General features: G+C 45.2%; 1 protein-coding gene across 1 annotated transcript in view; it reads right to left on the bottom strand.

The window, feature by feature from the left end:
* ZNF592 (zinc finger protein 592) overlaps positions 1-20,041 on the bottom strand; it is a 50,614-nt gene extending 30,573 nt beyond the window's left edge. Inside the window, exons 1-4 of the mRNA XM_073652673.1 lie at positions 19,861-20,041; positions 9,957-10,007; positions 2,606-4,908; positions 62-240 (exon numbers count right to left, since the gene is read on the bottom strand). Coding sequence (XP_073508774.1) covers positions 62-240; positions 2,606-4,888 — 2,462 coding nt within the window. The 5' untranslated portion in view covers positions 4,889-4,908; positions 9,957-10,007; positions 19,861-20,041. The remainder of the gene's footprint in view (positions 1-61; positions 241-2,605; positions 4,909-9,956; positions 10,008-19,860) is intronic.
* Positions 20,042-21,344: the final 1,303 nt, after the last annotated feature.

The following is a 21,344-nucleotide window of genomic DNA, read 5'->3' on the forward strand; positions in this document are numbered from 1 at the left end:
GATGAGATGGACTTACTATTTCAACATGAAAATTGGGATAATATTGAATGATGGCCATTACCGGAATGCCACTTTGCGCGTATAGTGCAGGCAGTTCTCCTTAACATGGGTTTGGAAATATGCAGATCTACACAGGACGCCACATTCTGGGCAGCAGTATGGAGACTTGTGGGTGTGAATGCGCTGGTGAGCTCCATAACTACATTTATTAGGGAGCATCATCTGGCACACCTGGCAGGTCTATGGAAAGAAATCAAAGAAATCAAATGGAAAGCAATAGGCAAGCATTTAGAGATTAGGCCACTGCTTAGAAATACAAATAGAATTTAATGGAAATCAAACAGAAGTTTGGGTTAGGTAATATAAAATTTATACAAGGAAACTTTTTTTTTTTTTACCTATTTTCAGAAGTAGATAGCATTATATATATTGGCATTGTATTTGAGAATATCTGTTAAATGAATACAGCAGCATGCTTCAGGCTCATTAATCTAAATATATAAAAATGTTCATGGCCCAAGTCGAAAGGCAACTTTACATAGGTCAACGTTTGGGCAGATGAACGCTCATTTCTGACCAACCGATGTAAATGCGATCGCCTATATTTGAGCACATCTGTTACATGGACAATAGTACCTTCCCGGCATAGCCATTTTTAGTTTTTGCGCTTCCATTTTATTTTGGACGTAATTTTTATAATGTTTAACGTGCAGTAAAAATGACCTGACAATCTCATTTTTAGGTTAGTACGATTACATCAAAAACAAAACTTGTATAGGTTTTTTTTTTAAATTAATATTAGAATGGCTTAAACAATTCTGAAATTTGTATTTTAAAATAAATTAAAAAAAGAAAATTAGTTTATGTCACTATTTCCCGAGACTCATAACTTTCTGATTTTTCAGTAGAAGGAACTGAATTGGGTCTCGTTTTCTGCGTGCTCAGCCGTTGCATTTAATGATACTATTTTTGGGATACGTAATGTTGTAATCGCTTTGTATTGATTATTTGGTGGAACTGTAGCAACTGAGAAATGGCTTTTTAATTTTTATTTTCTTTACAACGATCACCTAATTGGTTAAATCCATTTCATATTTCCATAGATTTCCAGACGTTGTAATACAGAATGTGTTGTTTTTTTTAAATCTCTTTAAGGAGGAAAAGGACGATTAAAAATATTATATATATATATATATTTTTAAAGATCTTTTGCATTATATATGGCAATATTCAGAAGTGGATAAAACAGTACAACACAACAATTGTGTTAATACATACACAAAAATGAGAAAACATCAGAATAAAAATAAAAAATGTAAGAAAAAGCCGCCAGTACATGGCAAATGTGGCCCTTCTTCCATTAACGTGGTTAGAAATAAGTGAATACATTAGGACAGTGTTCACATTGGAAATACCTGGTGGATAGGTATAGGAACCTGAAAAACTGAGGAAGATAGATAGTTACTCTGGAAACAGTAATTTGATTAATATGAAAGTCTAAGACCTTTTAAGGAGGTTCCCCTGGTAAGTGAATGGTACACATTATCTTAGCATGTTGATAATGATTCTATCCAGTCTGCATATCCAGTGTAGTGCATAGACTTTCATGTTAATCAAATTACTGTTCCCAGAGTAACTATCTATCTTCCTCAGTTTTTCAGGCTCCTATACCTATCCACCAGGTATTTCCAATGTGAACACTGCTCCAATGTATTCACTTATTTCTAACCACATTAATGGAGGAAGGGCCACATTTGCCATGTATTGGCATTTTTTTCTCTTACATTTTTTATTTTTTCTCATATTTGTGTATGTACCAACACAATTGATTACTGCTATAGGACTTTGTACAGCCAAGTTCATTGATCTATGTCTCTGCTTGATGCTGATTGTCTTGTAACTCTGTTATATTTGAGTCTCTGTATACATATTCTATCCGTATATCTAGTATAGATTTCATATTTACAAATTTTTTTGTTTTTATACATTTTAGTTCTGATGAAGGCCACATAAATCGGCCGAAACATCAAATATTACTTATACATAGGATGAACTTGTATTAATAAAATAGACATTAAGTACTTTGCATGCTCTGTAGACTGGGCATGACTGCGACGTCATGCTGATTGACAGATGGCTCCCTACAGTTAGGCAGCGGGATGTCAATCAGCATGACGTCAGCAGTGACATCCAATCAACAAAGTAGAGCGGAAGAGAAGCCGCTGCTCTGTTGACGTGATGTTGGTAGAAGCTGCAGAATCGCCGGCAGGAGAGGTCTATGATGGCTCTGTGCTGGCAGAGGACTGTGCTGGGCAGAACAGGCAGATAGTTACCAACTACCTGCCTTTTAGTTCCTACGTCCATAATTAAAAAAATAAAATTGTCTTGGACAACGCCTTTAGCGTGTATGTAGACAAACGATTGTAAACTTGTCTTGATATACAGTCGGCCATTGCTTATTTTGGAAAAACTGTTCGTGTAAAAGGACACTGAACCTAAAATGCAGTTTGGGGTAAATAAAATTTACCTGAAATAAACACATATTTCTAAAACTTAAGGCTGAATTTGAGAGCAGCACCTAAATAATGAGAAATGTCTCACTTACAAGTCCGTCTTTTTCCTCTACCACTCTCTGATAATGTCCTGCTAGACAGGTATAGTCCTCAACCTGCTTGCTACACTCCAAGCACTTGAACCCATGGCGTATAAGTCCATATGGATCTGCGTAAAGTGGCATAGCTGGTGGTCCATAGGAAGAAGACCCAGACCACACTCCAAGTGAGGCTGTTGGTGCTACTGTTCGTTGGTTGGAAGATAAAGGCTGAGTAGCCAGGGCAGAGGCAATTAAAGGAGGAGGCGCCAGCATCTGTTCTGAAGAAATAGGCTTCATCATCAGTTGTGAACACTGCATGATCAGTCCTTTGCTTTTGTGTTCCCTGGCATGGCCTAGCAAACTGCATTTGTTGTAGAACTGGACCGTTTTAGTGCATTGAGTGCACATGACTTCAATATGGATACTTCGTCTATTATGATGCTGTGCAAGGCTCTTCTCCAAGGCAAAGGAGTCTCCACACTCCAGACAATTGTAACCTGTAGGCGGCAGTGTAATATTGCTATCAGGAGGTGGACTTAAATTTGGAGTATAGGTGGGGACAGGATTAGCACTATGCAAAAGTTTATTAAAAGCATCTACAATAACAGGCGCTGCCATTTTAACTTGGTGTACCAGTGGCACTGCCATAGGAGTTCCTTGCGTCTGTCTTACTGTTGTAGTCTTCACTGCAACAGTGGAAGTGACACTATTAGGGACTAAGTTAAGGTTGGCAAGGTGAACAGCCTTGGGGAGCAAGCTGGTTGAGTTCGATGCAGTCTTGGTGGAAGGTGTTGACTGCTTCTTGTTCTGAGAGATGTTGGAGGGCTTTGCCGAGCCACTGCCTGGATTCTGATGACCTGAACCTTGCACTCCTTTTTTCTTATCCCCTTTAGAATTTGATAACTGAGTGCCAGCAGCATTTTGTCCTTGGACACTAGTTGTACTTTTTCCAGAATTTCTTGATCTATCCTTTTCTGGCTCAGTCACTTCTTCCAAGGGAACAGATTTGACATCTTCCCCAGATGAATTTTCCCCAAGAACATCATCAGGAGATTTAACTAAATCATCTGATTCAACTTCTGGCAAAATCCGAGTTACAGTTCTTTTGATCTCACCTGATGACGTTTTTATTGTTTTTATTCTAACTTTGGGAATTGCAGGAGGAGAACCAGCACAAACCGAAGGAGAGTCTTTACTACTCGTGTCACTGCAGACACTCATGGGGCTGTCTGGGTTTTTAATAATCTTCTTGACTACTTCCAGAGGACTTCGTGGACTCTTAGGAGACTTTGGCATCTTTGGACTCCCCTTAATACTTTCTTTCAATGGGACACTAACTTCTTTAGAAGTATTTAAAGATTCCTCCTTAGGGACAACCGCAACTTTTTTAGCTTGCAAGGCCACCAAAGCAGCTACACAAGATGATAATTTAGAATGAGCAGGTTTAATCCGCTGCCTAGGTGGCACAGATGAAGGAGACAGAGTTGATGTACCTGCCGCGCTACCGAAAGAGTCCACTGGACCGGAAAATACTTTCTCCTGAGAATTGCTGCTTTCCGGAGCATCCCCAAAGGGCATAGACGAACTAAGGAAACTGCTGTTTTTGTCCAAACCTCGGGTTTGCTCAGATCTATCCTTCTCTGCTTCCATGCAGTCAGATTTCTGCTCTTTTTTACAGTATTCATCAAACATACTCAGCTCTGGTTCCGAGGGCTTTCCAAGAGAATCGACCATGCATCCCTCTTCAGGATTGTACATGGAAGGCTGTGGAAAATATGGAGACTCTGCTACCTTCTGCTTGCTAAGGACATTATCTTTTGAATCTTCTGGCTCAGGGCTAGAAATAGGGCTAAACTGGGTAAAAGTTGGCAATGGTTCTGGCTTGTGCGATTCTATTTTATCTGCGTAGCCCCGCGAGTTGTCCCCATTGATAAATCCTGGTTCAAATTTTCCGTAGCCTGGTCCAACAGCATGGGGATCAGGGCCCACTTCAGGGCCACGAAAACCATTCTGCAATAAAGTTGGACCCAAGTGATTTCCGTCTTTTTCAGATGCCTCAAATGACTCCTGTCGGCTGGTGTTTTTTACAATAACGCTAACTGCTGGAACATCAGGGACAGGCACAGACTGGGCCAAAGACAGATTCTCATCCAAACACATTCCTGATGGTTTGAGGTGGTTTTCTTGCTCATCACTTGTTGCTTGGATAGCTTCCTTGGCATCCAAACTTGTTGCATCAGGGATATCAAAAGCAGCAAGAAGATCGTCAAAGTCTGGAGTCTTCATGTCCCCCATGACTGGAAATGTAACGGTATCTGCAATTAAAGAAAAGTAAATTAAATTAAATAGTTTGCCTTACACAGCTATGCTCTTAAAATTATGTTTATTTTAATAGAAATCTTATGAACTGGACAAAACCTATCTTCAGATAGTTTCCAGTGCTGAATTATTGCACTGCTGGCAGTAGTTTAGCTAAAACAGCGATTTAAAGAAGCCTTCCCATCAAAGTTTTTATCCTCTTAATATATTGCAGTCATCATATTATACAGCACTGTGTACTTCCAATTGCTCATTTTGCCTTTCTACCCAGATAATTATTTTCTTTTCTCTGCTGTATGTAGTAACAGGAAGTCTCTTGTCCCTGCATTTATCAATCCCCTCCTACAACTGACCCAGCTTCTCCACCCCTCCCCATGACTCATATAGGGAAAATTGACCCCCTGTTTCTACATAGAGCTTGGAAGGATTCAGCCAGTTAGTTTTTAATCACGTGATGTCATAGACCTAATGAAAAGCAGAAGAATTAAGTGGGTAGAAAAGCAAAATGAGCAATTGTAGGTACATGGTGCTATATAATATAATGACTGCAATACATGAAGAGAATAAAAATTTTGATGGCGAGTGTTTCTTGAACTGCTGCAGCTCTGCAAGTCCTCTCCATGATGAGCTCCTATTATGCAGACCTCCATATTCAAGCGTTCCGACCATCTCCACCATCACTGCATATTAACTTACTGCCCAGGTAAAGTGTGGGCAGAAAGCTATCAATCAAATGTGGGGCTGGAGCCAACAAGAGCTCATGAATAACAAGAACTGCACAGCATGGGCTGAGAGTACAGCAGAGCTGCAGAAACAAATCAGAGTTTTCAGCAAAACTACAGCAAGAATCTGAATAAACCCCACATTTAAAAAAAAAAAAAAAAGATATCGAAAAACTGGAGCAAATTCAGAGAAGAGCTACCAGGATGGTGAGTGGACTGCGAACTATGTCCTAAGAGGAATGGTTAAAGGATCTGGGAATGTTTATGTTGCAAAAAAAGGTTCCAAATATCTGAAGAGATGTCACAGTGTAGAGGGATCATCCTTATTCTCATTTGCACATGGAAACACAAGAAGCAATGGGATGAAACTGAGGGTGAGAAGATACAGATTAGATATTAGAAAAAACTTTTTGACAGTGAGGGTGATCAATGAGTGGAGCAGGCGGCCATGAGAAGTGGGGAGTTCTCCTTCAATGGAAGTCTTCACACAGAGGCTGGACAGACATCTGTCTGAGATGGTTTAGTGAATCCTGCATTGAGCAGGGGGTTGGACACGATGACCCTGGAGGTCCCTTCCAACTCTAACATTCTGTGATAAGTGGCACACTGCTGTAATTAAAAGTTTCGGTCGTTACAATATGCTGCCCTAGGATAGAACATAAACATTGTGACAGTTTTCCTTCAAAACAGACTGGCTCATTGATAGCTACCCGAGCCAGCCCCTTCTCCATCTACGGCAGGATAGCTGGCTTAGCTACTGAAATGAGCGGGTCAGCTAGCCTTCTTTACACAAAGCAATAGTCACTTATAGACACAGGGAACCCTCTCCTGTGTCAATCAAAAACAGGAAGTGGAACTGCCAGGGCCAAAGCTGGAGATCAAGGTGCTTTTCTAAGGCCCCACTATCAGTATTCGGTCAGTATTTTTTCTCAGGAGTGGGAGCCAAAACCAGGAGTGGGTGATAGATGCAGAATTGGTGACTTGTTTCTATTATACCTTTTCTCTGATTCTTCCTCACCTGGTTTTGTCTCCCACTCCTGAGAAAAAATACTGACCGAATACTGACCAAATACTGGTAATGGGGCCATGGCCTAATGGTTATAAATTTTTCCATGTTAACACATTAGTGACCAGGCCAAAACCCCCAAAAGTGATACCATTTTAAAAACAGCATCAGTCAACATATTCACAACTGCAGTCAGGTAGCTCATTAACTCTTCAAGTGCTTTTCATGAATTAATGCAAAGTGGAATGACAAGAATGAAAAATGTTATTTTTAGCACCTAAATGTTGCTACCTTATGAACAGGCCACTATATTCGGCAGACTCTAAGGCCATTATTTCACCATGAATTGCTATGGTAACCATCAGGACCACACAATCATGATCTCAGGGTGCCGATAAAGTTAAAGAGGGAGCCCCCACACTTAATCATCTAGATGCCATAGCCACTATTGGCAGCAGCATCTAACAGGTTAAACTGGCATGGTCAGTGCCAACACCAATTGTGGGTGGTGAAGCAGGGTGTCAGCTATAGTGTACAGCTGACCGCTGCTGAATTTTCACCCACTGGGGGATGCTATTCTCTCACATCTCAGATCAGTAAAAAGATGTATTGGTGGTCACTAAAGGGTTAAAACTACTAAGAGCTAACTATCACTATATGAGTGGTCATAATCATGGATACCTAAGCTACTGCAATGCCCTGCACATGGGGTAAGCAACATAGAAATGCAGTATAGTTCTTCAGATTCGCTAATTGGAGGAATTTGCTATTATTACAGCTACTACATATTGGAATAGGATCTTGGAGATGGGAATACTCCTTTAATGACCCATTGTTTACGATAATGGTGTAACATGAATAGGCTGAGCGATTGAATGTGTCCGAAAATGTTTGTTCATTGTGCATGAAATTGTTTATGCGATGAACATAAATACACTCCAGGTTGTCTGTGTGAACACGGTGCACCATCTTAGATTTTACAATGTAGAAACGGCTATTCAATCATTTCATTCATGATTCTCATCCTATATAAACACTTGTTGACATTGTTTGCTGGTCGTGAGTTACTATCACATTGTTCGTCGTTTAAACCATTATCTGCTCGTGTAACTGATCATATAGGCTGTGTGCCCACAATGTGTTTTTAAGCGTTTCCGCAGCGGCAAAAATGCGGCAGAAACGCTTAAAAAACGCATGGTAGAAGGTCTGGCATGTCCCCAATGATGATCCGCATGTGCTGTGCACATGCTGCGGAAATTTCCGCTGCGGATTATCATTGCGGAAAAAAATGCAGCACTACCAATTATTTTGCGGAAGTGCTGCGTTTTCGCCGCCATTGACTTGCATTAGAACGCGCCAATTCCGCAAGACTGCATCTGTACTTGCGTAATTAGCGCATTCTAATGTGCGGATGGTACCCGGGTGTGGAGGACAGGAGACTCTCCTCCACACCCAGGTACCACTAACCATTAAAAGCTGTAAAAAAAGAATAAAATAAAAAATAAAGATTATATTCACCTTCCGAGAGCCCCCGGACTCCTTCCCTGTGCTTGCCGATAGATCGCGCAGGACTGAAGGACCTGCGGTGACGTCACAGTCATGTGACGGCAGGTCCTTCAGTACAGCGTACCGCGATCTGCCGGCAGCCAGCACAGGAGCGCAGCAAGACTGCAGGGGCCATCCTTCCGATAAGTAAGTATTCCGTAAGTATATATTTATTTTTTTACATTCTCTCGGGTCACAGTATATAAATTTATATAGTGTGACCGAGTTGTCAAGCACTTTCCAAGTGATGCTAAAAATCGCTTGGAAAAGCGCTTGACAACCCGCATGCGGAAATACATGTGAAGAACGCTTCACTTCCGCTTGTCCCTGGCAGGAAAAACACATGTACAATCCGCATGTACAATTCGCATGCGTTTTTTTCTGCTAGGGAGATGCAGAAACGCTCAGGAAAAAATCCTGAGCATTTCTGCATAGTGGGCACATAGCCTAAGGAGTGGTATACATGAATGTTGTGGGGCTGTGCGATATTATGGTAGTATTCTAGTACACGTGATTGTGGGGCGATGCACTATATAACGATGCAAGTTGTGTTATACCTTGTTTTGGGGCGATATAATAATGATGTACCTTATATATCATTCAGCCCAACAACAACCATGTGGTATATAGCACCACTTATATAAGGTATAATATCTGAATGATTATAAGCAGGCCGTGTACAGGAAGCTGGTCGGATGTGTCCTTCTCTTGCAGACATACAGGTAGCACAGTCCCTCTTTACTACACCTTATAGTCCACAATGGAGCAAGCCTGGCTCAGTCCATCATGTTCTACTAGATGAGACCAGGGCCCACATGGCTGTCCTGTCAGTGTCATCAGCACATGACCAAACAGTGGGAATACTTGCTGCACTGCTACCAGCAGGGCTGTGGAGTCGGTAAGCCAAACCTTCGACTCCTCAATTTCCATGACACCAACTCCGACTCCCTCATACATGGCTCATGTTTAAGTGTTAAATTTACTGTAGCACAGATTCATCTCAGTCTAGACCCTTAAGGATCAGGAATAGGACAGACATTTATGGGACATTTCATAACTTTCCCAAATTCTTATGAAAAAATATTCCCCACAAACTACATTGAACTACTGAACCCAATTAATTATATATTTTAGGAGTTGAAGTCGGTCCATTTTATACCGACTCCACGGCCCTGGCTAGCAGCAAACATTACACAACAAACAGGCAGCGGAGACCACCACATGACAAGTACAACCTCCGGCTGCCTCTCCAGCAGAGACAAGCACCACACCCACCTCTCGTCATGGCTCTTCACCGTTGATCCCAATATTAGTTTTGCCCAAAGGGGTGGGGTTAAATAAAAATTTTGACCAAAATAAAATATCGTGGGCACTAAAATGGCGAATTAATAAAACCAACTGGATTAATCGCACAGCCCTACTGGATAGGATACAGTAGTTCTGTGGAGATGTTAGATTATTACACCCACGCCAATAGTTGCGGTAATCATTGTATTCACCCAAGAAACAATCTGATCACCCAAGAACCAACATTTATCATCAAAGTCTCTTACGCCATAAATATAGAAATATTAGTCCGGCTATAGAGAACTCATGGACTGAATAGAACAAGATCACACAGTAATCCACTGGAAATATTTCTTCTTACAAGACAATTCCTGCAATTTCTAGTTCCACACAAACAAATTAGTCATTTCCTCTACAAGACTTCCATGGAAGTTACGGAGGTGGTTAATTATTCATACTGAGTGAGTGAGAACTGGAGACTTACCTGGTAGTGCTAATGCATGGCTCCACTTAATGTAGATGCCGCACACAAACCCTGGAAGACATAAATAGAGGAAAACCAGTGAGGACCATGGAAGGCAATCGTATAATGCACTGGACATAGTGTTCGCTGTAGGAGGCCATACACCGAAGATGGCTAAACGCTCACCTGTCAGACTGCTATTCCTCTTGACCCCCATAAATATGTACTCAACTGAGCATGCATGTGCTCTCAAAGGGGGAAGAGGACTAAGCCTCAGCCAGCATTTATCTGCCTGAAGAATATAATGCTGAGGCATGCTGAAATACAACATGCCTGACCCTTCTTTCTCCAAGACATCTTGCCATTAAGGGAAAGCCATGGCACATCCACACACAGTAATTGTCAAAGGTTCAGCTGACATTAAGTGTATGGTCAACTTAAACGGAACCTGTCAGCATGTTTTTACATATAAAAGTAGTGGTATAGCAGGATCGGTGCTTGTTCCCCAATAAAAACAATACTAGATATAAGAAATCTGCCCCAGAAACCATATGCAAATCAAGCTGGAAGTGCAATGGGGGTGTGCCAATGCAATTGGAAGAAGCTGTACATTTCATGCCAGATTGGCATGTGGCTTCTTCTCTTGACTGGTATAATCAGATCTCTAGAAAAAAGATATCAAGTTTATAAGGGGAACTAGTGCCTGTACAGTTGTACCTTTACCATCATGTGCAAAAAAATTATAACAGGTTCACTTTAAGAATGCAGCTTTGCCCTAAACAGAATATTTGATTCAGCAAACTTGCGCTATAACATCACTTAATAGAGTCATATAAACTACAGAACAAAATATTCTTGTGTTTCAGCTTAAAGGGAACCTGTCATGAGATTCAGGATGCCTGAACCACGGGCAGCATGAATCAGACACTGACTGTGTTATTGCCGCTGTGGACATTTTTCAGACAAAACATACTTTGATAAGCTGGCCGGGGGTAGTAATTTGGGGCAGGTTCCCAACAGCTTCTCCCCACCCCTCTACATATGACTGACAGGTCTCTCCCTATGTGTGTGTGTAAGGAGAACTGATATGTGTGTGTATAAGGTCAGTCTAGGGGTGTGGGACAGGGAGAAGAGACCGGTCTTGGACTAGTCATACAAGACATATAGTCCCCGGCTGTTTTTTCAAAGTATGTATTCTTTCAAACACAGACGTAATTCATAAAGAACCAAAGACCCCATCGTACACCAGCCCCATCACCGCTGAAACTTCTCTAAACTGTAGGCACTTAAGAACCCAAATCATAAAAGCCAACGTTGTTCACCCTGGTCTTGGTGGGGAGGCGTGCTGGAATCAGGCGCTCCTGATTCATTAAGAGTTGCACGCCTCCTAATGAATCTGGTGCGTCTGAAAAGTGGCGTGCGCTTCCGTGTGCACCACCCCACCAGTTTGAGACTGGAGTAAGATTCGTGGACTGAGGAACACCGCCGCAGCATGATTTTGACAAGTAGGGGTTGCCAAGCCTCTGTCCTCTGTGTCGAAGCTTAACAAAAATGATGAGAGACTACAAAGTCACAAAACTTTAGCACAGCCTCGCATTTAGACAAATTTTGCAACTTTTCAAAGCTTTTTACGCCAGAATTCTGGTGTAAGAGCTTTGATGAATCGGGGCCTTAGTTGTCACTTTTTAAAGTTGTTGACCACTATGGACAACCTTTAGGCTATGTGCCCACGTTGCAGAAATGAAGCAGAAAATTTCTGCTTCATTTCCGCATGTCCTCTCCCGGAAAAAAGCTTGCGGAATTTGGCAAGCGGTTTTCGCGCGTTTATGATGCGTTTGGGACGTGCGGAATTGCCTTGCGTTTTTTATTGCATTGACAAGGCAATTCCGCATGCGTAAACGCAAAATTAATGGACATGCTGCGATTTTTGAGCGCATCAAAAACGCTGCGGAAAAATCCGCAGCATGGGCATTGAAATTGCGGATTCTCATTGGGGACCATGGGGGACGGATTACCAAGCGTTTCACAAGCGTTTACGCTGTGGAAATTAAGCAGCATATACGCTTGTGAAACGCTACGTGGGCACATACCCTTACCCATGCCCCAGTTCTGCCTATGGCCACAATAGTGGGCAGCTCCTCATGCAGAACGCACCTCCCCACTCAGAATGGGGTGGTTACTTTGGAGGACCAAGTATCTCATATGCAAATGTCTCCAAATTCACTGCATCTTTCCCACGGACCGATGTGCAGTCGATAAACGGGTATGTACCAATATTACAAATAAACTCCTATCCTACGACTTCCCGATCGCTGGGGGTCCAACTGCTGAAACACCCACTAATCCAGAGAATGGGGCTCTGAAGGGTCCTGTCCGAATGGTGCAGAAGACCTCTCCACTGCATTCACACTCAGTGAGATGGCCAAAGAAAGCTGAACACTGCGCTTGGCTATCTTTGGTCCTCTTGTTGAGAATGAACGGAAAAGTGATGTGAATGCTCAGCCTCTGCTCCATTCCACTCTTCAGACCCCCATTATTGGTGAGGGTCTCAGCAGCCGGACCCCCAGCGTTCGGGAAGTCATTTCCTGTACTTTTGATGTTGACCAACCAAGTAAAAGTTGGAATCTAGTTGTCTGGACAGTAACTTAAAATGGTTGAGCATGCATGGTGCCGCTTTATTTAACTGTGAAAGCGCAAGCCTCGCCCACTAACATACATGTTTGGCCATTCAGTTAAATGCTCAGCTTAATCCTGAGGCGGCCAGGGGTAAGTGGGTGTTGGACCCGCCACAAACAGACTCGTTACATGTGGTGTAGGGAAAGAAAGCAGCACTTTGCAGTGACGGGTCCACAAGAAGTAAAAGACGAGTGTGCAATGATGAGCAGAGAGCTGATGAAGAACAGGATGTGCCGGTATTCAGGAGCTCATCTACCCAACTAAGCATGTGCCTGGAGCAGGAGTGGACATACCGTATGTTCCTTTTAGCCTGTCATACTTGTTCTTAAAGGGAACCTGTCACATAGGAGAGCATGAACTATCTGCAGGCAACAGATTGATGTATAGGTTTGTGGAGAAAAAAAAAATAAAAAGATCAGAAATGATAATTTAGTAATTTAAAGAGGACCTGTCACCAGGCCATAAGTGGGTAGAATTTGCTCTTATTATATTCCCGCTGCTCCCCTGAGTAGTCCATATATTTTTTTAATCCACAGTAAGGTTCCAGAGATATGAGCCTTTTTATTTAGTGCCAAGTTGTATGGTCTTTACAAGGGGGTGTGGCTCACAGGGTTATTATACAGAGCAGGCTAAAGACACCCTCCCAGAGTCCTGTGAGCCACGCCCCCTTGTAAAGACCATAAGAATTAGCACTAAATATAAAGGCCCATATACCTGGAACTGTACGGTGGATTAAAAAAAAATGGCACACTCTCTTTAAAGGGAACCTGTCATATTGAAAATGGTATCTGACCTGCAGACAGGGTGTTATAGAGCAGGAGGAGCTGATCAGACTGACAGACATTCCTGTGGGAATAGGTTCAATAAAACTTACATTTCATTCATTAAAATCCCTGGTGTTTGTATGCATAAGTCCAGTGGGCGGTCCTACTCAGTGACTGACAATCTTTCCTGTATGACTTTGCTTGTAGACATAGCTGTCAGTCACTGAGTAGGACCGCCCACTGGACTCCAGAAAGCATACAGACACCAGGGAGTTCAAGTAATAAAATACAAGTTATACTGAAATTTTCCAACATACTTAAATATTCTGCTGTGCTCCTCCTCTACACCACACTCTCCTCAGATCGGACTGCATGTACGTGATCAGTTTAAGTTCCTTTTGATTCGCAGCATAGGAGTCCAATGGGTGGTCCAAATCTATGATCGACAGCTTTATCTGCTACATGGACATACAGGACCACCTAGTGGACTCCTAAGATCAGAGCTATAATTAATCATTCCTGACAACTATAAATGCGTATATGTTCAGCTCCAACATGCTGCCGGCATTTATGATGTGACAGGTCCCCTTTAAAGCAGCACTCCAGCAGTTTTTTTTATTGTAGCGCTACTAACACAAGACCCCTGCACTTAGTATTATTCTTACCAGCTGCCGATTTCAGCTGTTCCCAGCACCTCTCCAGTCCTGCGCCGCCATCTTGTGACCGCAGCTTCTGACTGACCGGAAGTCAGAGGTAATGATCACAAGCTCTCAGTGTAAGTCTATGAGACCCTCGTTCTGGATCTTATAGACTTACACTGAGAAGTGACTTCCGGATCACCCAGCAAACACTGGAGCGATCCAGCAGGTCACAATCTAATGGAGACCAACAAGAGCAGCACTGATAGGCTATGTGCCCACGATGCAGAAATGCTCCGGATTTTTTCCTGAGCGTTTCTGCATCTCCCTGGCAGAAAAAACACATGCGGATTGTACATGTGGATTGTACTTGCGTTTTTCTGCCAGGGACAAGCGGAAGTGAAGCGTTCTTCACATGCATTTCCGCATGCGGGTTGTCAAGCGCTTTCCAAGCGATTTTAGCATCACTTGGAAAAGTGCTTGACAACTTGGTCACACTATATAAATCCATGCAAACGGTATGGATTTATATAGTGTGACCGTAAAGAATGGTAAAAAAATAAATCTATACTTACCTTCCGATGGCCCCCACAGTCTTGCTTCGCTCCGTCCTGGCTGCCGGCAGCTTGCGGTACACTACACTGAAGGACCTTCCGTCACATGAATAAATGACGACAGCGCAGGTCCTTCAGTCCATCGCGATCTGCTGGCAAGCGAAGACAAGCGCACCGTGGGCCATCAGAAGGTAAATATAATATATATTTTTTTATTTTATTCTTTTTTTCACAGGTTCTATGGTACCCGGGTCCGGAGGAGAGTCTCCTGTCCTGCAGACCAGGGTACCATAAGCACATTGAAACGCATGGATTCCGCATGTACAGATGCAGTGATGCGGATTCCATGCGATCTAATGCAAGTCAATGGTGGCGAAAAAGCAGCGCTTACGCAAAATAATTGGTAGTGCTGCATTTTTTTCCGCAATGATAATCCGCAGCGGAAATTTCCGCAGAATGTGCACAGCACATGTGGATTATCATTGGGGACCATGGCAGACCATCTACCAAGCGTTTTTTTAAGCGTTTCTGCAGCGTTTTTGCCGCTGCGGAAACGCTTAAAAAACGCATCGTGGGCACACAGCCATAAAGGAGAAGACAGCGGCTGGTGAGTGTAGTACTAGGGGCAGGGAACTTACATTACTGACCACTCCAAAAAACGATGGAGTGGAGTTACAAAGCTGCTTTCTATTTAGCCGTTTCCTAGTAATAGCTCTCTGTGGGGAACCCGGGAAACAAGCAGGATGGTCACCACCCCCCCAGAGATGTCACCCAGCTATACCACAGACTCCTGGGAAATACGCCTGCATATATACAGTACAGACCAAAAGTTTGGACACACCTTCTCATTTAAAGATTTTTCTGTATTTTCATGACTATGAAAATTGTACATTCACACTGAAGGCATCAAAACTATGAATTAACACATGTGGAATTATATACTTAACAAAAAAGTGTGAAACAACTGAAAATATGTCTTATATTCTAGGTTCTTCAAAGTAGCCACCTTTTGCTTTGATGAATGCTTTGCACACTCTTGGCATTCTCTTGATGAGCTTCAAGAGGTAGTCACCAGAAATTGTCTTCAAAAATCTTGAAGGAGTTCCCAGAGATGCTTAGCACTTGTTGGCCCTTTTGCCTTCACTCTGCGGTCCAGCTCACCCAAAACCATCTCGATTGGGTTCAGGTCTGGTGACTGTGGAGGCCAGGTCATCTGGCGTAGCACCCTATCACTCTCCTTCTTGGTCAAATAGCCCTTACACAGCCTGGAGGTGTTTGGGGTCATTGTCCTGTTGAAAAATAAATGATGGTCCAACTAAACGCAAACCGGATGGAATAGTATGCCGCTGCAAGACGCTGTGGTAGCCATGCTGGTTTAGTATGCCTTCAATTTTGAATAAATCCCCAACAGTGTCACCAGCAAAGCACCCCCACACCATCACACCTCCTCCTCCATGCTTCACGGTGGGAACCAGGCATGTAGAGTCCATCCGTTCACCTTTTCTGCGTCGCACAAAGACACGGTGGTTGGAACCAAAGATCTCAAATTTGGACTCATCAGACCAAAGCACAGATTTCCACTGGTCTAATGTCCATTCCTTGTGTTCTTTAGCCCAAACAAGTCTCTTCTGCTTGTTGCCTGTCCTTAGCAGTGGTTTCCTAGCAGCTATTTTACCATGAAGGCCTGCTGCACAAAGTCTCCTCTTAACAGTTGTTGTAGAGATGTGTCTGCTGCTAGAACTCTGTGTGGCATTGACCTGGTCTCTAATCTGAGCTGCTGTTAACCTGCGATTTCTGAGGCTTGTGACTCAGATAAACTTATCTTCAGAAGCAGAGGTGACTCTTGGTCTTCTTTCCTGGGGCGGTCCTCAGGTGAGCCAGTTTCTTTGTAGCGCTTGATGGTTTTTGCAACTGCACTTGGGGACACTTTCAAAGTTTTCCCAATTTTTCGCACTGACTGACCTTCATTTCTTAAAGTAATGATGGCCACTCGTTTTTCTTTACTTAGCTGCTTTTTTCTTGCCATAATACAAATTCTAACAGTCTATTCAGGAGGACTATCAGCTGTGTATCCACCAGACTTCTGCACAACACAACTGATGGTCCCAACCTCATTTATAAGGCAAGAAATCCCACTTATTAAACCTGACAGGACACACCTGTGAAGTGAAAACCATTTCCAGTGACTACCTCTTGAAGCTCATCAAGAGAATGCCAAGAGTGTGCAAAGCAAAAGGTGGCTACTTTGAAGAACCTAGAATATAAGACATATTTTCAGTTGTTTCACACTTTTTTGTTAAGTATATAATTCCACATGTGTTAATTCATAGTTTTGATGCCTTCAGTGTGAATGTACAATTTTCAAAGTCATGAAAATACAGAAAAATCTTTAAATGAGAAGGTGTGTCCAAACTTTTGGTCTGTACTGTACATTCTCAGCTTTCAGATTGTTTCACAACTCGGCAGATTGCCATTCAGACGTTAGAGAAAGCTGGGTGACATCAGACCTGTCACACTAGCTACATTCTTTGTCGCCCAGCTTTCTCATGACCTATAATAAGATATTTTATTCTGACTTCACACATAATGGAGGTAGTACAAAGACCAGGAGGGGCAACAACTTCTCAGGGGGTAGTGTAGACAGGAGAAAGGCAGCACACCCCTGTATGACAGGTCCCCCCCCCGTGATACTACCCCCAACTAAAAGATCTTCCTGCCACCCACCGTGCCACTACCCCGACCTGACACATCTTCCCACCACGAGACAGATCTCCCACCCACCGTGACACTACCCCCACGAGACAGATCTCCCACCCACCGTGACACTACCCCCACGAGACAGATCTCCCATCCACCGTGACACTACCCCCACGAGACAGATCTCCCATCCACCGTGACACTACCCCCACGAGACAGATCTCCCATCCACCGTGACACTACCCCCACGAGACAGATCTCCCATCCACCGTGACACTACCCCCACGAGACAGATCTCCCATCCACCGTGACACTACCCCCACGAGACAGATCTCCCATCCACCGTGACACTACCCCCACGAGACAGATCTCCCATCCACCGTGACACTACCCCCACGAGACAGATCTCCCATCCACCGTGACACTACCCCCACGAGACAGATCTCCCATCCACCGTGACACTACCCCCACGAGACAGATCTCCCATCCACCGTGACACTACCCCCACGAGACAGATCTCCCATCCACCGTGACACTACCCCCACGAGACAGATCTCCCATCCACCGTGACACTACCCCCACGAGACAGATCTCCCATCCACCGTGACACTACCCCCACGAGACAGATCTCCCATCCACCGTGACACTACCCCCACGAGACAGATCTCCCATCCACCGTGACACTACCCCCACGAGACAGATCTCCCATCCACCGTGACACTACCCCCACGAGACAGATCTCCCATCCACCGTGACACTACCCCCACGAGACAGATCTCCCATCCACCGTGACACTACCCCCACGAGACAGATCTCCCATCCACCGTGACACTACCCCCACGAGACAGATCTCCCATCCACCGTGACACTACCCCCACGAGACAGATCTCCCATCCACCGTGACACTACCCCCACGAGACAGATCTCCCATCCACCGTGACACTACCCCCACGAGACAGATCTCCCATCCACCGTGACACTACCCCCACGAGACAGATCTCCCATCCACCGTGACACTACCCCCACGAGACAGATCTCCCATCCACCGTGACACTACCCCCACGAGACAGATCTCCCATCCACCGTGACACTACCCCCACGAGACAGATCTCCCATCCACCGTGACACTACCCCCACGAGACAGATCTCCCATCCACCGTGACACTACCCCCACGAGACAGATCTCCCATCCACCGTGACACTACCCCCACGAGACAGATCTCCCATCCACCGTGACACTACCCCCACGAGACAGATCTCCCATCCACCGTGACACTACCCCCACGAGACAGATCTCCCATCCACCGTGACACTACCCCCACGAGACAGATCTCCCATCCACCGTGACACTACCCCCACGAGACAGATCTCCCATCCACCGTGACACTACCCCCACGAGACAGATCTCCCATCCACCGTGACACTACCCCCACGAGACAGATCTCCCATCCACCGTGACACTACCCCCACGAGACAGATCTCCCATCCACCGTGACACTACCCCCACGAGACAGATCTCCCATCCACCGTGACACTACCCCCACGAGACAGATCTCCCATCCACCGTGACACTACCCCCACGAGACAGATCTCCCATCCACCGTGACACTACCCCCACGAGACAGATCTCCCATCCACCGTGACACTACCCCCACGAGACAGATCTCCCATCCACCGTGACACTACCCCCACGAGACAGATCTCCCATCCACCGTGACACTACCCCCACGAGACAGATCTCCCATCCACCGTGACACTACCCCCACGAGACAGATCTCCCATCCACCGTGACACTACCCCAACGAGACAGATCTCCCATCCACCGTGACACTACCCCAACGAGACAGATCTCCCATCCACCGTGACACTACCCCAACGAGACAGATCTCCCATCCACCGTGACACTACCCCAACGAGACAGATCTCCCATCCACCGTGACACTACCCCAACGAGACAGATCTCCCATCCACCGTGACACTACCCCCACCTGAAAGAAACTGTGAAACTACCCCCACATGGATTGTTCCCCTCCATCCCACCGTGACACCACCCCCACGTGAAAGAGGAGGTCCCCCACTATGACACCACCCTTGTGTGATAGAGGAAGGGGGTCCCCCAACATGATACCACGCTCACTTTACATAGGTGGGGGTCCCCCAATGTGTCAGAGGATCGGGGGGTCCAGTCCCACACCATGACGCCACCCCCATGTGACAAAGGGTGTCCCCCACCGTGACACCACCCCTGCGCAACAGAGAGGGGTACCCCACCGTGACACCATCCCTGTATGACAGAGGGGGTCCCCCAACCCCTGCGTGACACCAGCACTGTAGATGCCCAGAAGTAGTATGTAAGGTGCCAGCAATATGCATGTGACAGGTCCCCAGCACAGCCCTCCATCACTCCGCACAGCACACAGGGTCAGCCATGGCTGCAGCCTGCACACACCTTACACCGGGCCTGCTCACACCTGCTGCCAGTGCCGGGCACACACCGCCGGGCGCTCTCCGGTGCCAGTGTGTGTACATGATCCCAGTGCTGCACCGCCGGTGCACAGCCCGCTCACTCTCCGCACAGGCCCCGCCGCCCACTTACCCCGCCCTGCGTCCTCCGAGCACAGCTACAGCCACCGGGGACGTAGCGCAGTCCGCAACCACACGAGCATATCGGGAATTGGCCTGATCAGTAGGCCGGGCCCTGGAGAAACTAACATGGCGGAGAAAGACTGGGCCTGGGGAAGAGGAGGGGACTGGCTGGTGAAGGGAGGGGAGACGAGGCCTGCTAATGGAGGAGGGGACTCCAGCTGTAGCACGGCGGGAGCCGGGAGCTACTGAGCCTGCGTGTGTGCGGCACAGGGGCAGGAGGCCGCGGGAATGGAGCTGAGGGGAGCTAGGCTCGGCTATGGCGGGAGGACGGTGCTGACAGGAGAGGAAGGAGCGCAGCAGTGAGGCTGAGGGGCCATGTGTGAGGGGGAGACCAGTGCTGAAGTCTCCATACTGTGCACCGTCCTGGAGGCTTGTGGGATACCTGAGAGCCGCAGTGTCCTGTTCACACTGACGATTGTGAGGGAACATTCTGAGGTTTTGAAGCGGAACAGCTTTAGGAAATGCCCTTATTGCTGGAGCTGTTGTCTCTCTGGAGCAGTTCAGGGTCTGTGCACACAACGTCTCTTTCGGGGGGATGAGCCCATGGAGTTTTTCAGTAGGAAGACACTTCAGGAAACTCTGCGCTTTTTTCCTCTCTATTATGTTTAGTGTTTTTCGGTCTTTGCCTGGTCCTTTTTTGTCGTTTCTGACCACTGTCTTGGTTTCCTTCCTTCATGTTCTTGCAGCATTTCCGCAGCGTCTTTTTACTGGAGTTTTCTGGACATTTGTTCAAATCCCCAAAAATCCCCGCGGTTATTCCACCGAAAATATGAAAAGGACATCGGGGCGTGTTATGAGCTTTCCACGTGACTCGTACTGTAAAGTACATGGGGTCTTCCCAATGGCCAGGTGACTAAGCCGCTTGAAGTGGTTAAAAGATGTTCAAAAGCCTGACCGTGTGAACAGTCGCTTTACATAGAGATGCGAATGTTGTGTTTAGGGAGCTCTTCTTTAGTCGGTTTTTGGGGCAGAATCCACCTGAAAAAGACATTGTGTGCACATACCCTGGGAGGGGTTTTTATTTTTTTGTGCCGTTCTATCTCATGGCCTACTTTGGAGCAGACACCCATCATCATCTATAGAAGTAACATGCGTTTGTTTGTCTTTTGTTTTACCGTATTTTTTATTTTTCATTAACGACATATTGACAAATAATTGACAGTAGCATAATTCTAAATACAAGGGGAAAATCAGGGATAACTGGAACGCGGGAAAAGGGGAAAGACCAAAGGGAGGGGAGGGAAAGGGAAACAAGGTTAGGATAACAAGGGTAGAAGAGATTGATTCATCAAATAATATTGTAATCAGTAAAGGAATAATAAACAATCTAACAAAACACAAAACAATTTCAACACACATTGTCATGTTAGCAATAATACAAACAAAGTGAATGAACAGTCTGTAAGACATATTAAGAACTACCAGTATTATAGG

This window comes from Phyllobates terribilis, unplaced genomic scaffold (assembly GCF_046119375.1).
Source record: "Phyllobates terribilis strain yellow unplaced genomic scaffold, ASM4611937v1 Scaffold_11__3_contigs__length_659146591, whole genome shotgun sequence".
NCBI classification, from domain to species: Eukaryota; Metazoa; Chordata; class Amphibia; order Anura; family Dendrobatidae; genus Phyllobates; species Phyllobates terribilis.